At 33.0% G+C, this 15,748-nt stretch overlaps 1 protein-coding gene across 2 annotated transcripts in view; it reads right to left on the reverse strand.

Moving 5' to 3' along the window:
• LOC126843596 (uncharacterized) overlaps window positions 1–15,748 on the reverse strand; it is a 227,546-nt gene that overhangs the window by 77,630 nt on the left and 134,168 nt on the right. For both annotated transcript variants that reach the window (XM_050581208.1, XM_050581209.1), the window contains exon 4: window positions 743–853. In XM_050581208.1, the coding sequence (XP_050437165.1) occupies window positions 743–853 (111 nt within the window). The remainder of the gene's footprint in view (window positions 1–742; window positions 854–15,748) is intronic.

Here is a 15,748-nt window from a genome sequence, read left to right on the forward strand (position 1 = left end):
TCGTTGACAGTCCGGGAGACCTCCGGAAAATTTAAATCCTTTTCAAATATAGATTTAAAAGATAGCAAAAGTTTTTGTTGCTCTCCCCCATCTCCTATTTTTGTCAACCGTCGGTGGCACCAAACTTTTATTTATTACCGATGTTGACACAACAGAAATTATTACTATTTCCATATTATTATCAGCTACTCTAGCCGTCGGGAAATATTTTCCCCGTAACTACTCACGGTGTCCGCATAGAAACCAAACCACCAGGCACCATAGTCCGTAATTCTGTTTCTGTTATCGAGGTTAAGTCCGGAATAAACGAAGATAGGTTTTTTTTGGTTTTTGCTTGACATGGGAAAAACATAAGCCGTTGTCTTGTATCCAATATGAAAAAAACCGTTCCCTATAGTCTAATTCGACTCAATTCGTTTAACGTGTAGAATATATTGTATTATTTTCCGGTACCGTATAGGGGAAGAGAGTCCGCGATAAAGATCAACGGGGAAGGCGACGTTTGCCGGAGAATTCAATATCGGCGGCCAGCACCCACAAAAGAGCTGCAGCACAAAAGGCTACACGGTTTTGTGTCGTCATGACAACGTGGGCAACCCTCATTTGCTTAACTGACCGACCGCTACTCGCTTCCCTCCGCCGAAGAATGATGATGATAATAGTAATAATAACATGCCACGTTTTCACGTCAGATCAGATACATGTGTGTCCGCTATAGACTATATTGCTTTGCAACACTTACCCGAGCCAGCTGCTTTTGAAGTTTGGAGTTCAACGTTTTTTCTCGCTGAGCGTTTCTGCGCTCGGTCACCAATTCCGATTCCAGTTGTACGATCTTCGCTTCCAAGTACTCCTGAAAGACAAATAAAAATAATTTAGAATTAGCATCGGATCATGTGTATGAAATCACAGACTGTACAATAACTTATTGATTGACTAATGAAAGTTGGTCCTTCGCACCAGACTACAAAACAAAATACCAATACGGGGAAAACAGTCGGATATCTATTTTACAACCGGTGTTCATCATTTGTTATCAAAGAACAGAGGGCCAAAAGCATAAAGACGAATGCATTCCTGTACGGTTTTTCGTTTGAGAAGAATGACTTACGGAGTTGATGGACCGGAAGTATCAATTGAATTTGTGAAAGAGGAAAACATTGTTGTTCGGTAAAAAAAAAAAGGGTCTGACGATGGCAAACGCGTCCGCCATATAAGAATCTAATAACGTCGTCCGAAAAAGGGCGACACAGGTGACTTGAAAAAAATCAATCACATATAAAGTAGATTGCAAAAAAAACAGTATCTGCTTTTTGAAATCGGAAGTCAATCGTTAACGGATTTCCAAGTCGCTTTTTAATTTGCGCAGAGATCTCCAAATATTGGTATTTTCAACATAATTTATGATTAAGTACTATGACCCTTATTTTTTAGCAATTACAGTCTTTGTGTGTGTATCGTTTTCAACAGTATCCAACGTTTTAAAACGTGGTACAATTTTGCTCAAACAATAATTATTGTCATGTGGTTTTCAAGCACCGGCCTTTTCCTGTGTGAAAGTTAATCGCGACCACTCAAATCCAAATTTTAGCATCATCTTACCGTGACCACAGTGTTGTCAGCAAACGATGCATCAGTGTTTTGATACGAATTTTGTAAGAAACATTGAGCATAATTAATAGCGTTTTGTAGCCCCCTAAACGCCCTGATCTATACTATTATGGAAATTAAATACGAACACCGGTGTTGTCACATCAAAGTGTTGCTACGCTGCGATTCAATTATTGAGAGGAGAGACCTTATGGTATTATGAAACACGGTCGGGGTTCGTTTTGCTTGTCAGACAAAGTGACGGGGCGAGACAAGGGTACGACGAGCTAAGTCCCGGACGCCGAACACTGTGAAATAGACGACCGTAAGAATAGGGAAAACGGGATTTTCAGGCTCTGTAATTGGACGGATTGCAGTACACGTTGACAAACGATTGCAACAGCCGTGGATGTGCCTGGCCGGGGAAGTAAAGATTTTCGGGATGCCATCAATAACGGTGCATTAATAAGTTGGCTGCTTAAACGGGAATTTGTCAAAACTAAGTGTCCCGGCAAAACCTTTTTCTGGGCGCTAACTTGATAATAAGTACACGGCTACGGTAGTGTTATGTGTACTATATTGTATTGTTCTATAATATGCTCGAGTTGTTGTTATACATCATTTTTCAATTGTCAGCAAGGCAGGACGACAATACAATCCGTGTACCCTCCGGGAATCGCGTCTTCTCTTGTTTTAGCAATTCCCCGGACGACCGCCGCTAAGATTAATCGATCCAAGGTCCGAGGTCGTCGATCACCGAGACAATATCCCATCGGACGTCCAAACGCCGTGGACCGTACAAAATACACCGACAACGAGCACACGTTAAATTGCCTAATAAAAACCATCGACAGATATCGTCTCGAAGACATTGCGACGATCCTGTGATCGACTTCCAGATCTCCAATAAACCATACACAGGTCTCAAACCATTAAGTCAGCTCTGCGGGTCGAGGTTAACTGACTATCAGATTTACAATTAGTCGCAGTGTCCGTCAAGAGAACGCGGCCAATGATGAATGACAATTGACCGTTTCCATTGAAATAGCTATTCACGTTGGACGTGATGTTTTTAAATTATTGGAATCTTTTGAGTTAAATACATTCAACGAAATTATCTGATACAAATTGGCCAATTATTCACATGTTAACAGAACAATCCATGTGCCATCTTCTTTGAAGAAGTTTGCAGTCTTCTTGGAAATTGTAACCGAATAATTGGATGAAGTCAAATATAGAATTCCTAAAAGTATCTGGCGTGGGTATCTGTGCAATATATTTACACAGAATAACTGCAGTAAATATTATGATATAGAGAGATTTACAAGGAAATGCGATACTTGAGAGTTGTAGGTATCTAATAATAATTTACCTAGAAATCCGTTGGCGTTTTTCTTCCTAAAATAAATGCTGTCAAACATTTTCAGTGTAAAATAATGTGTGAAAACTCGGGGCAACAACCAGACATATTCATTTTTATGAAAAATTTGGTTTTTCAGGGGAAATGATCTACATTTTGTGAAAAAAACAGTCAAATTAGACTATCACTTACAAATATAATACAAAACGCATTATCTCCAGCCAGTGTTAGTGTAAATGGGATAAAGAATTTTATTCATGTCTGATTGTTGCTGCATTTGATTTTCTGTATCCGACAAACATATAAACGACCGTGTCTACAATAAAAAACGGTCGGCAAAATCCAAGTAGTACAAAACGCGTTTTCAAATAAAACCGGCAAAACCTTATACTTAATGTGTGACGCTGAAATTTCTAGTCGTTTTTCAGAGTCCAATTATTATGAAAACCGTCGAAGCGAGTTGCCAGTACTGAGAAACGTCAAAAATTTAACGAGAAAGCTAACCCTTTGAAGTTTCCGTACACCCTCGTGCGTTTAACGCCAACGAAATTGGAAAAGTCATCCGGCGACGACAGTAACAAGTCATAAGTCTGTACTTCCCTAATAAAACATTTATATATTTTTTTCAGTTCCGCTTGAGCGTCACTCTTACATAACGCTAAAATGTAATACAACAACAAATGAATATTGCCATTAACAGTACATTAAAGTACAGCACAAACGGTGTTATTATCACAGCGCTGACGTTTTTTTTTTTTTTAGCATTTTGTAAACTAATGTAGAAAAAACTTTTTTATTATTATTGACAAACATCTTATTAACAAACCGTTTCGAATCTTCAGTTTCACTTTCGAGTAAATAACAACAAAAACTACAGAATAACAATAAAAAATTACCAATATTAAATGTTGGAAATGAAATGCAATATTGAAAGCTTCTTGCATTTTCGGCGAATAAGATTTTTTTTTCTATTTTCTTTGTTAAAGGTACTTTATTTGCTTGGTCGGAGAGACCAGGGCAAAATACATAATATTAAGACTGCCGCTTTGATGAATAATTCAATGAAATCCATTTTCCAAACTATTCGCAGCCGTTTCAATCGACAATAAAATATCGAGTAGGTAAACAATACAATATATTATTATAATCCCGTGCGAGGCTGTATCGAATAGAGCCGCGTCCGTTGGGTAAATACTTGCAATAAACAATCAGTTTAATTGAACACTAGACAGTCATAATTGTTGATGATTGATTGGTACGATGGAACATTAACATTGTAAATCGACTAGTGGTAAACTAAAGGTGGTTTACACAGTTACATAGAAAATCTTAAGTAACACATACTAGTATCGGGTCGGTCGATTCAGTTAAGATAATAACATTGAACAAACATCAGAGGAAACGACGATTGGGTTTAACTGCAAAACGTTGATGAACAAACAATTGATATGTGTTGATATTCTCAGCTAGGCAGCACGACACTGTTGTTGTACCAAGTCAGGAGAACGATCCGATAAAGGCATGTGAAAATTATGTGTTTAAGTAGCACAACTGCTGCTGTGATAGCCAGGTATCGCAGGGTGTAAAACTGTATATGCAGGTGTTCGAGGTACACTAACCCAAGTAGGAATACGGTATAACGTTATACCTTATAATACCGTATAATAACACACCGTGAGATTTACAACGTGTGTGTGTGTGTGTTATTAAACGACGCTCATCCGTGTGTTCTGATACGATGTAATGGTAAAAGATATTAATATAGCGCATGTAGGTAATGATGATAATAATAATAATAATAACATGAGGCTGTTTAACACTGTATGTACAAAGCAAACGGTAAAATAACGGCTCTGGGCGACCTAGAAGCTCGAGGGGGAGGGAGAAACGTTAAGTCCAAGGGTTAACTTAATGTAAATATGCGTCGCGCCATCGCCCAGGTGCATTGGTACGGGATTAATGGACCCTGAGCGTTGTTATTTGTACACGAGCAAACTGCACACGAGATAACGCCGTCAGCGACCGGGGGAGGGTTGACGACCCGATGGGTTTGTTTGATTATGGTATAGTCTCTGAGTAAACATTCAACCAGACAACGTCTGATAATTATTATTCATAATATTTCACCAGGAGCAACCTAGTACAAAGTCGTTCATTAGATCTCTCTCTGGCTCGCCAAAAGCTGTTCGTCAAAGATTTGCCAAACAGTATAGCTGTTACTAGTGATAAGGAGTCATCACATGATCCAATATATCCCGTCGGATACCTTTTTCTATAAAGTCAGGTGAATAAGTTCTATAACCGTTTTGAAACCTAATATTATGTTTTTCATAGATTGCGGTTTTTAAAGAAGTTGTAGTGATCATTGCGTTGATAATATTTTAGGGCCTTTTTCTAGATTGTAATCATAGAAAATTGTGTAGCAATACTTTATTGGAAAATATTAACTCACGTGAGTACGAGGAAATTTGTTATTCTTTTTTAAATAAAAATTTGCTACAATGTGTCTTAACTTTCCAGAATTTGAGCTGGTCAAATATTATCCAGTATAATATTATGTGGAGTATTATCATCGGCTTAAGCGCCACTATCTAGGTCACCTCCGGGTAATCATATTACTGTTATCATAGTACAATAATAAGCGACACATCTGTGTCGATAATGATAACGTATCGAAAATGAATAATCTCACAAGTCTCAGACAATATTATTATTACTATTTTATTGTTTCATGTGTGTTATTAGAATCAAACACCGACGAGTGATAATAAAATATTTGTTTAAAAAATAAACAAATAAAAAGATCGGTAACATTGTATTTTATGTTTTCCTGTAAGGTAAGATTCCAATAAAATAGTATTGTACCATATTTTAAATTATTACTTCTTTTCATTGCGGCATCAGTTCAGCGTTGTTTTTTTGGCCTTGACAGGCAGCTCAATAGTATGAGTCTTGCGGTACAATGTATTTCAATTTTTATTTTTTATGTGTCTTAGCCTACTGTTGTGTAAATAATTTAAAACGCGGGCTAACCTGAAAAGTGTAATGAATAATACCAGGTAAACTTGTGTTTGTGTATATTTTATTTACACACGAAGGGCCTGTCTATGTCATCGTTTTGGGCATGACACCATTAGGATAAAAAATACGATAGAACCAATGTATTTTAATTATTTACACTGAAGCTGAACAATTTTTTTAACCCCCTAAGAACAACTGTTCTTAGTAGTATTAAAGAGAGTTTGAAAAAAAAAATGTTGGCCCATCCCAAACCAATATTTTATAATAACTAATTGTTTTGTATGACCACTTCTATACAAAAGAACCTGTATGGTTTAAAATCAGTATTTTTATACATTTTATTTTATTTTAAAGACTACTTTAAAATGTTTAAATAATATATTTTCTTTGGTAGTGCTTTTAATCAAGCTACAATAAATGTATTGATACTTTAAATAGAAATTTAAAAGATATAAGAAAGAATTTTTTTAAAAAACAACAACTATAGGGAGTAAAAGCGATATATTTAAACAAATTTTTTTTTCAGACAATCCTAATAACCGTGTGTTTAGTAAAAAAATAAACTAAAACAAACAACTGTATTTTGAAGAAAATATTTTATTTTAATGATCAAATTAACATGTGGCTAATCAACTATATTTTATATGAAAAGTATCATTCGTACAATTAGTTAGTTTTTTATAAGTACAGTATATTTTATATGAAAATATGTTTTAAAAATTCAACATTGACAACTATATTATAACCTTATACATTGTGGTTTTGAAGACAACTGTAAGTCCACAAAAACATTTGTAAATTATATAAAATAATTAATATAGATTATAATAAACTTAGTTGATTTATAGTGATTAATTTAAAAACAACAAATTAATTATTCTAAGAGACTTAAGAAAGTGTCTCAACAAACGTATCAATCATATTTAATTAGATATGTTATTATTTATATATTAAAAACTGTTTAAATTCTGCAGTTAAAATACGACATTTAATCTAGATTTTCTACAGTTTTAGTATTCAAAAACATCGAAATACGATCGCTATAGTCGTTAATAAACTTCAGGTACGATTGAAGTAATTTAAACTCCAATGAATCTTCAAACATTCTATTAATCACTACACTAATCGATTTAGACCTACCTACGAGCATAGACATAACGATTCGTGGCCTTATATCATGAGGAGGTGGGATATTTAATGATGAAGATACAGAATCTAGTTCTATTTTTACTTTCCCAACCATATCATAATTAGGTTTAAAGAGATAGTCATGGTTTTTTTCATAACGTAATAAATCAGTTTCAAAAATTGTATATAGTTCATTGAAGACACTATCCTTTAAATTTAATTTATCAATAACGTTTGATAACAACGATTGGAACATTAATATGTCAGAGAAGAGATATTTTTTTACTTCTTGAGGTATTTGCTTAGATTTTTGTACGCCATCCTCATTTTTAGGTGTTTTAATGATGGCACAAAAATGATATTTTTGAAGACTTAGTTCTACTAGGATTTTCCAAATGATTCGAAGACAAATAAATCTAAGTATGTCAATAATCATAACGTTAAGTTTTCCGAACATGAGTAATCCTCTCAAACCTTCATTTTTAGGAATCTCTAAATGAGGCTTCATTGCTTGATCCAATATATCCCATGTATCTTCATCCATATAAAGTTTTAATGATCCAAAATTGTTTCGAAACTTAATATATTTTTCGTTGATTGCGGTTTTTAAATAAGTTGCAGTGATCTTTGGGTTGATAACACTTTTAAGGCCCTTTTCTAGATTGTCCTCGTGTGAATTGTTAAGCAAATTTTTATTATCAAGTATTACCTCACATGCGTGAGTATACGTATCTAACTTTTCAGAATTTTTGTTAAAACGATTTTTACTTTTACAACTTAAATCGAGATATTTGTTGAGCTCAGTAATAACAAAACGATTTTGCTGCATTATATTTTTCTGAAGACCGCATAGTCTCCACCGTGTTGTCAAAGGTAATTGGAAGTAATTGCTCATGGTAAATGCGTGATTGTAAACTAACCATATTTCATTCATCTGTATTCCATTTACATCGAAAAAAGAGCTAACCATTTTCACGGATTCTTCTAAGAACATAATAATTTCGGGTTTTGGTGATAATTGGCTTCGTATTTTAAAATATTTGTCGACTATTAAAAAATGTAAATGTGCACTGAAAAGATTTCCACATTTAAGTTGATTGAATTTGAAAATTATTGCTTTCCTAAGTTCTTCTATAGATAAACTAGCGTAATCGGGTGATAACTCATCGTTTTGCGTCTCATATCCAGTATAAAGTAATCTTACTTGATTCCACTGTGATAGTAGTTCTGCATGTTCATCGCACGACATTGAAGTCAGTTTAAATATGAAAATTAAACTTATTACACAATATTTTGTGAAAACCATTTTTGTAATGTTGTATTTTTATATGTTGTATTTCTACAATCCAACTATAATTGTATAATATATTTAATAGATCTTAAACAAAATTACAAACGAGTATTCTTATAGAACAGAAAGTACAAAGTGTGTGTTTTCTGAATTCGAATATATTATACCAAAGTTCAATTGTGTATTAATGTTGATACACATTATTTTGAACACATTTTCATATATTTTTATGTATGACGTATTTTGAAATATACTAACCAAATACGGCTTAGGTTTGTAAATAATCTGGCACACTAGCAAAACTACACAGTGTTAAGTACAATGCAATGTAGCCTTGTGATTTTGAATTAAATGGGTGAACTGTTAAAAGATAGAACCAATATATTTTAATTATTTACACTGAAGCCAAACAATTAATTTTAATAAAAAGATAAAAAAAGAGATTGGGGTGGTCTGAAAAATTTTTTTAACCCCGAAGAACAACTGTTCTTAGTAGTATTAAAGAGAGTTTGAAAAAAAAAAAATGTTGGCCCATCCCAAACCAATATTTTATAATAACTAATTTTTTTTTATGTCCACTTCTATACAAAAGAACCTGTATGGTTTAAAATCAGTATTTTTATATATTTTATTTTAAAGATTACTTTAAAATGTTTAAATAATATTTTTTTTTTGGTAGTGCTTTTAATCAAGCTACAATAAATGTCTTGATACTTTAAATAGTAATTTAAAAGATATAAGAAAGAATTTTATATAAAAAACAACAACTATAGGGAGTAAAAGCGATATATTTCAACAAATTTTTTTTTTCAGACAATCCCAATAACTTTGTGTTTAGTAAAAAAATAAAACTAAAACAAACAACTGTATTTTAAAGAAAATATTTTATTTTAATGATAAAATTAACATGTGGCTAGTCAACTATATTTTATATGAAAAGTATCATTCATATATTTAGTTAGTTTTTTATTAGTACAGTATATTTTATGTGAAAATATGTTTTGAAAATTCAACATTGTCAACTATATTATAACCTTATACATTGTGGTTTTAAAGACAACAGTAAGTCCACAAAAATATTTGTAAATTATATAAAATAATTAATATAATTTATAAATAGATTATAATAACGTTAGTTAATTTATAGTGATTAATTTAAAAACAACAAATTAATTATTCTAAGAGACTAGAGAAGCTGTCCCAACAAACGTATCAATCACATTAACTAGGCATGTTATTATTTTATATATTTATGTATTTTATCATTATTAGATGATTCCATAGGAACTGTTTAAATTCTGCAGTTAAAAGACGACATACAATCAAGTTTTTCTGCAGTTTTAGTTTCCAAAAACATCGAAATACGATTGCTATAGTCGTTAATAAACTTCAGGTAAGATTGAAGTAATTTAAACTCCAAAGAATCTTCAAAAATTTTTTTAATCGTTTCACTTATCGATGTAGCCACAGATAAGTGGTGAGACATAGGGTATTGTGGCCTTATACTTAAAAGAGGTGGGATATTTAATGATGAAGATACAGAATCTAGTTTATCTTTGACTTTTCTAACAATAGTATAACTAGGTTTAAAGCGATAGCTTTGGTTATTTTCATAACGTAATAAATCAGTTTCAAAATGTATATATAGTTCATTGAAGACACTATCCTTTAAATTTAATTTTTCAATAACGGTTAATAAAAACGGTTGAAGTTTTGACATGTAAGAGATGAGATTATTTATTACTTCTTGAGGTGTTTGCTTAGGTTCCTGTATGCCATCCTCATTTTTACGTGTTTTAATGAAAATAGAAAAATTATATTTTATAAGACTTAGTTCTACCAGGATTTTCCAAGTGTTTAGAAGACAAATAAATCTAAATATGTCAATAATCATAACGTTAAGTTTTCCGAACATGAGTAATCCTCTCAATCCTTGATTTTTAGAAATCTCCAAATGAGGCTTCATTGCTTGGTCCAATATGTGCCATGTATCTTCATCCATATAAAATATTACATCTGATCTAAAACTGTTTTGAAACTTAATATATTTTTCGTTGATTGCGGTTTTTAAATAAGTTGCAGTGATCTTTGGGTTGATAACACTTTTAAGGCCTTTTTTCAGATTGTCCTCGTGTGAATTGTTAAACAAATTTTTATTATCAAGTATTACCTCACATGCGTGAGTATACGTATCTAACTTTTCAGAATTTTTGTTGAAACGATTTTTACCTTTACAACTTAAATCGAGATATTTTTTGAGTTCAGTAATGACAAAACGATTTTGCTTCATTATATTTTTCTGTATACCGCATAGTCTCCACCGTATTATAAAAGGTATTTCGAAGTAATTGTTCATGGTAAATGCGTGATTGTAAACTAACCATATTTCATTCATCTGTATTCCTTTTACATCAAAAAAAGAGCTAACCATTTTCACGGATTCTTCCAAGAACATAATAATATCGGATTTTAGTGAAAAATGGCTTTGTATTTTAAAATGTTTGTCGACTATTAAAAAATGTAAATGTGCACTGAAAAGATATCCACATTTAAGTTGATCGAATTTGAAAATCATTGCTTGCCTTAGTTCTTCATTAGATAACCTAGCGTTATCAGGTGATAATTCATCGTTTTCCGTGTCATACCCAGTATTAAGTAATCTTACTTGATTCCACTGTGATAGTAGTTCTGCATGTTCATCGCACGACATTGAAGTCAGTTTGAATATGAAAATTAAACATATTACACAGTATTTTTTGAAAACCATTTTCGTTATGTTGTATTTCTATACGATACAATCCAAATTTAACTATATAGTTTATTATTTATTAGATTCAAAATAAAACTACAAACGAGTATCTTTATAGAACCGTAAGTACAAAGTATGTGTTTTTTGGACGAAGATATTCGAATAGATTATAGCGAAGTTCAATTGTTTATCTAAGTACGCGTCATTTTGAACAAATTTCTTCTATACATCATTTACAAGTGTTTTATTGATTATTGGTTTTGATACGAATATCTGCAAGGGTATTGGTTTTACAGTGTTACGTTTCTTTTTATTGGTTTTGTAAGTGTACATATCTTTCTCATTTAAGTTCTTCGAATTGTACTCGTATATGATTCATAAGTTTCGTATATTTTAATGTAGACCCACTTCGATGTATGTATTTTGAAATATACTAACCGATTACGGCTTAGGTTCCTAAATAATCTGGCACACTATCAAAACTACACAGTGTTAAGTTCAATGTAATGTAACCTTGTGATTTTGAACAAAATCGGTTAGCTGTTCAAAATACACAAATGATCAAGTTTTTGGACAAAAAGCCAACTAATAATGAATAAAACTAATCTAATATTTTTTACTTATTTACACACCTTGGGCTGAAGCTCAAAAAAATAAATAAATGGATGCACACACTATTGGTTAATTTTAACGTATCAATAAAGTTGAGCAACATCAGTTGAATATTTTTTATGTAATGTTTGAGGGTTTCTTCGAGTTTAGGACTGTTATTACATTCCTCAAATTCGTTTTGTTTTTTAATTATTATATTATTTAGTTGATTTATGAATTCCAAATGGTCCGTGACAATATAAATCTAAATTTGTCAAAAATCATAAAACTAAGTTTTCCAAACATCCTTCCAATCCATGATTTTTAGAAAACTCTAAAATTTGTATCTATTTGTACCGTTTTTCAAAGCGGTAATTGAATAGGATTTGCCGACAAAATTACAAGAAACCTACACCTCTGGTCTACAGTAAATTAGTTTTCTTGTCTATTTTACAGCTGATATAATTATGGTAAGTGTGGAATGTACACAAAACCTACATTATAAATTTAATGCTGCAGGAGCTTACGGGCGCCGAAAAAACAAACCTATTGTCATCCGAGTTGGACGGAATAAAATAGACTAAAAAATAAATGTTAAAACTGTATTATTTTTTAACAAGACAATATTGTAATTGTTTAGTGGGTGCGTGTGGAGGGTTTATATTCGAACTAAATGATGGAAACTCGCACAGCTCGAGAACAAGTCAAAAAGAAATAATTTAGATTAATAGGCGCACTCAGAGGTCGAGACGCAGCAGACGAATTACCAGAGAGAAAGAGTATTTTTTTTTCTTTTTTATTAGCCGAGGGCGGTTCATGTTGCAACCCCTTCACGAAAAATACATATTATTATGTATAATTATCATGTTTCCCGTTATTAATATTATTTGCCTTGCCGCACTCGCCCGTTTATATAACGGCACTGTGATTTAAAACAACGATTAATGGAATCATAAAAAAAAAATAATAATAATAATTTTTAAATTATAATGTTTTGTGGTACTTATGTAAGATATTTAATATTATTACTTGATCAGATTAAATTTAAAAACTATTACAACGCGTCAAACAAAATCGATTTTGATGAAACCCTTCTATCTAAGCTTACCTTTCGTAGTACGCCAGTTCTGGCGGTCCTGTGTCTTCACCGTACATCATCTTTTTTTGTATTTATATACATATATGATCAAAACATTACAAAGAACAAAAAGAAACTGCGAGCGCACTTTCAGATCCGCCGCTTGTTGCTCGGATGGATTACGGACGTGGTAATTTTTTTCTCCTTGTGTAGACTCTTCCAAAACGTTTCAAAGAGAGAGTCTCGTCATTTCGTCGGATTAAAAAGAGTATAACGTTATAATATATATATATTTTGCGGTTTTTTTTTTATCAAAAAGGGTGCGCTCCGGGTTTTCAGGAGCGTTTAGGTGGAAATATATTATATTAACGGACTTAAACAGAAGTAACAAAAAAAATAAATAAAAATGGAGTTGGGGTGGAACGAAAAAAAATGAAGCACCCGAAATCTGTCATTGTCGTTTGGACGGGAAGACCACGGTCTCCTCGTTAAGTTCCTTAACTCATTCAAGTCCCCGTGGGAGGGAAAGTAATTAAAACTATATAAATAAAAAAAAAACAAAGCTACAAACCGCATCGGTTCCTTGAAGTCTCGAGAATTCCATCAAAGATGAACGGAAAATAGTTCTAAACACAACAATCGTAGGCATTCAATTAAATGTTGCTTTATGGAAATCCATCTTAACGGTTGAATATTAAGACACTTGCGCCGCGCATACATAAAATTTAAATCAAGTAATTCCACTTTTGTTCAAAGCTGATAAACTATTTTTTTATTATATGCACAGTGCGTCGATCGCGATTCTATATTATAAATGAAAGCGTTATCTTTCGCTTCAAACTGCACATCCGTAAATAGGTATAAATTGAAACGATATCAGCAGTACAATAATAACACTGAATGGCGTTAATAAAATCTTGGCGTTGCTCGAAAGCTGTCGACGGGATTACCGACAAAGCCGGCAAATGCCTCGTTTTCTCAGTCTCTCTTCTTGGTCTTAAGAATACTATTACTATACGATTCAAATTGGATAAACAGACATTTTCCAACGACAGTGTTTTATCACACTGTCGCGAATGCAGTTGTCTGGTGTGATATGACACTTCCGGATGATCTTCTTGGTATTAGGCGAGAAGAAGTGGCTTTGTTTAAATGCGAACGTAAGGTAACAAATAATTTTACTAATTGAAACCTATCCGCCATATATATATATATATATATATATATTATTATCAGCGGATAAAAGCCGAGCTTAGCAGCTTTTGCAAAAATAATAAAATATCAAAACCAGCGGGTACAACAAAAGGAGAATAATGAGAAAACCTGGACAAACCATTCGACAGTTTGTGTTTGCATTACAATAATATCTGTGCTAATAGCTTTCACATATTCTGCCGTTTTTATCTACCAGGTTAGGTTAGGTTAGATAATTCAAGCACTCGGTATATTTCCTTTATAGATGTTATTGACTTTCCGTTTGGCACCAATTATTAGAATGATTTGGTAGTACTCACAGTGATACTCAACACAATATGCAATGCATATTCCATCTGTAATGAATCCTCTACAATTCTCTTTGTCCCGTGTTAATTTTGCTAAAATTATATGAATGATTTTTCGAAATAAAGAAACGTAGTGTAACGTCACAACAGACCGTCTCAGCGACCGCCCACGACATCATTATAAAATATGTGTTGCAATGGGTCGTTTGCATGTTTCGCGTCGTTGAGAAAAAAATCACACAAAACAAAAGCTCACCATAACTCAGACGGTTTGTCTTTGGTGCGTTATTTTTTTTACTATTATTCGTCTTTTTAGCTGTTAAATAAACAAAACAAAAAAGTGCCGGCCGTCGTGGGTAACGGTTTGTCCGGTGTAAGAGCAGAATATGCTGTCTTGGAATTTATTGCCTACCGTCACGGAATCCGGCGGCGGTTGTGCAGGTTCTTGCGACAACGTGGGAAAAACATCTTATACTCTTATTATATTATTATCATCCTCATGCGGTCGTTTTGTATTGCACGGTCAGACTGTATACATGATCTCATCTCGCCTGGGCTTCCACCTGGGAAGATTCCAGTATAATTCCATTGAGAATGTCACTGGCAATCGTTACAATTATCAAAACCCCGTGGATAATTGATCAGTTTTTTTTTATCATACCGCCAAAAGCAACGCGGCAAACCGTTTGTAAATTGTGGAAAAAAAACCACACTCGAAAAAGGTACGATTAACCGCGTTTGATCAGATCACATAGTAATTTCTATTATATATTTTGTTATCTTGGTCTGTTCCAAGGGCAATATGAATATTCATATTGGACACCAACGTTGTGCGACGGCTCTGAGGGTGGTGGGAGCTGTTCTCCTCGAGACTAACAGAATATTCATCTCATTATGTATTCTGCTAGCCGGCAAAGGGTGTTTTTCCGCTAGACTTTCTTTTGATATTGTACCACGCGCGTGCCGAGTAACAATATTTGTTTGCAAACAGAAAAGCTGTAGCAAAAAAAAAAACAAACACTAATAGCACAATTTACTCGGTCCCTTTTTTCTCAACTCAAAAAGACACATAAATAATTAAAATACAACCGTTTAACAATAAGTGGAATTCTCTAAACAAAAAAAGGACTATATTATCTGTTTCTTTGATGGAAAAAAATGCGCTGTCAAACGAAGGCCGATAACTAAATCTTTGTAAACATTAAATGCAGTTTTGACTGACAGCAGATTGTTTTTTTTCTGCAATTATTATTGGTATAATGACGTTACTTACTCCGATATAATAACGCTACATAATAATATATACTACTCACTACTATGACTAATCCGAATGGATTGGCACTGAAGGGTGGTTTTATTTTCTATTTTCTGTTCACATATAAAATGTATAATTTTCCGAGCGGAAATAAAAAAACACTACTCGCTCAGCGTCAATTCG

Source organism: Adelges cooleyi, unplaced genomic scaffold, assembly GCF_023614345.1.
Source record: "Adelges cooleyi isolate 19-005CV unplaced genomic scaffold, UGA_ACOO_1.1 ACOO_flye_CR_arks_rails_tigmint_CR_PRNA_574, whole genome shotgun sequence".
Lineage (NCBI taxonomy): Eukaryota > Metazoa > Arthropoda > Insecta > Hemiptera > Adelgidae > Adelges > Adelges cooleyi.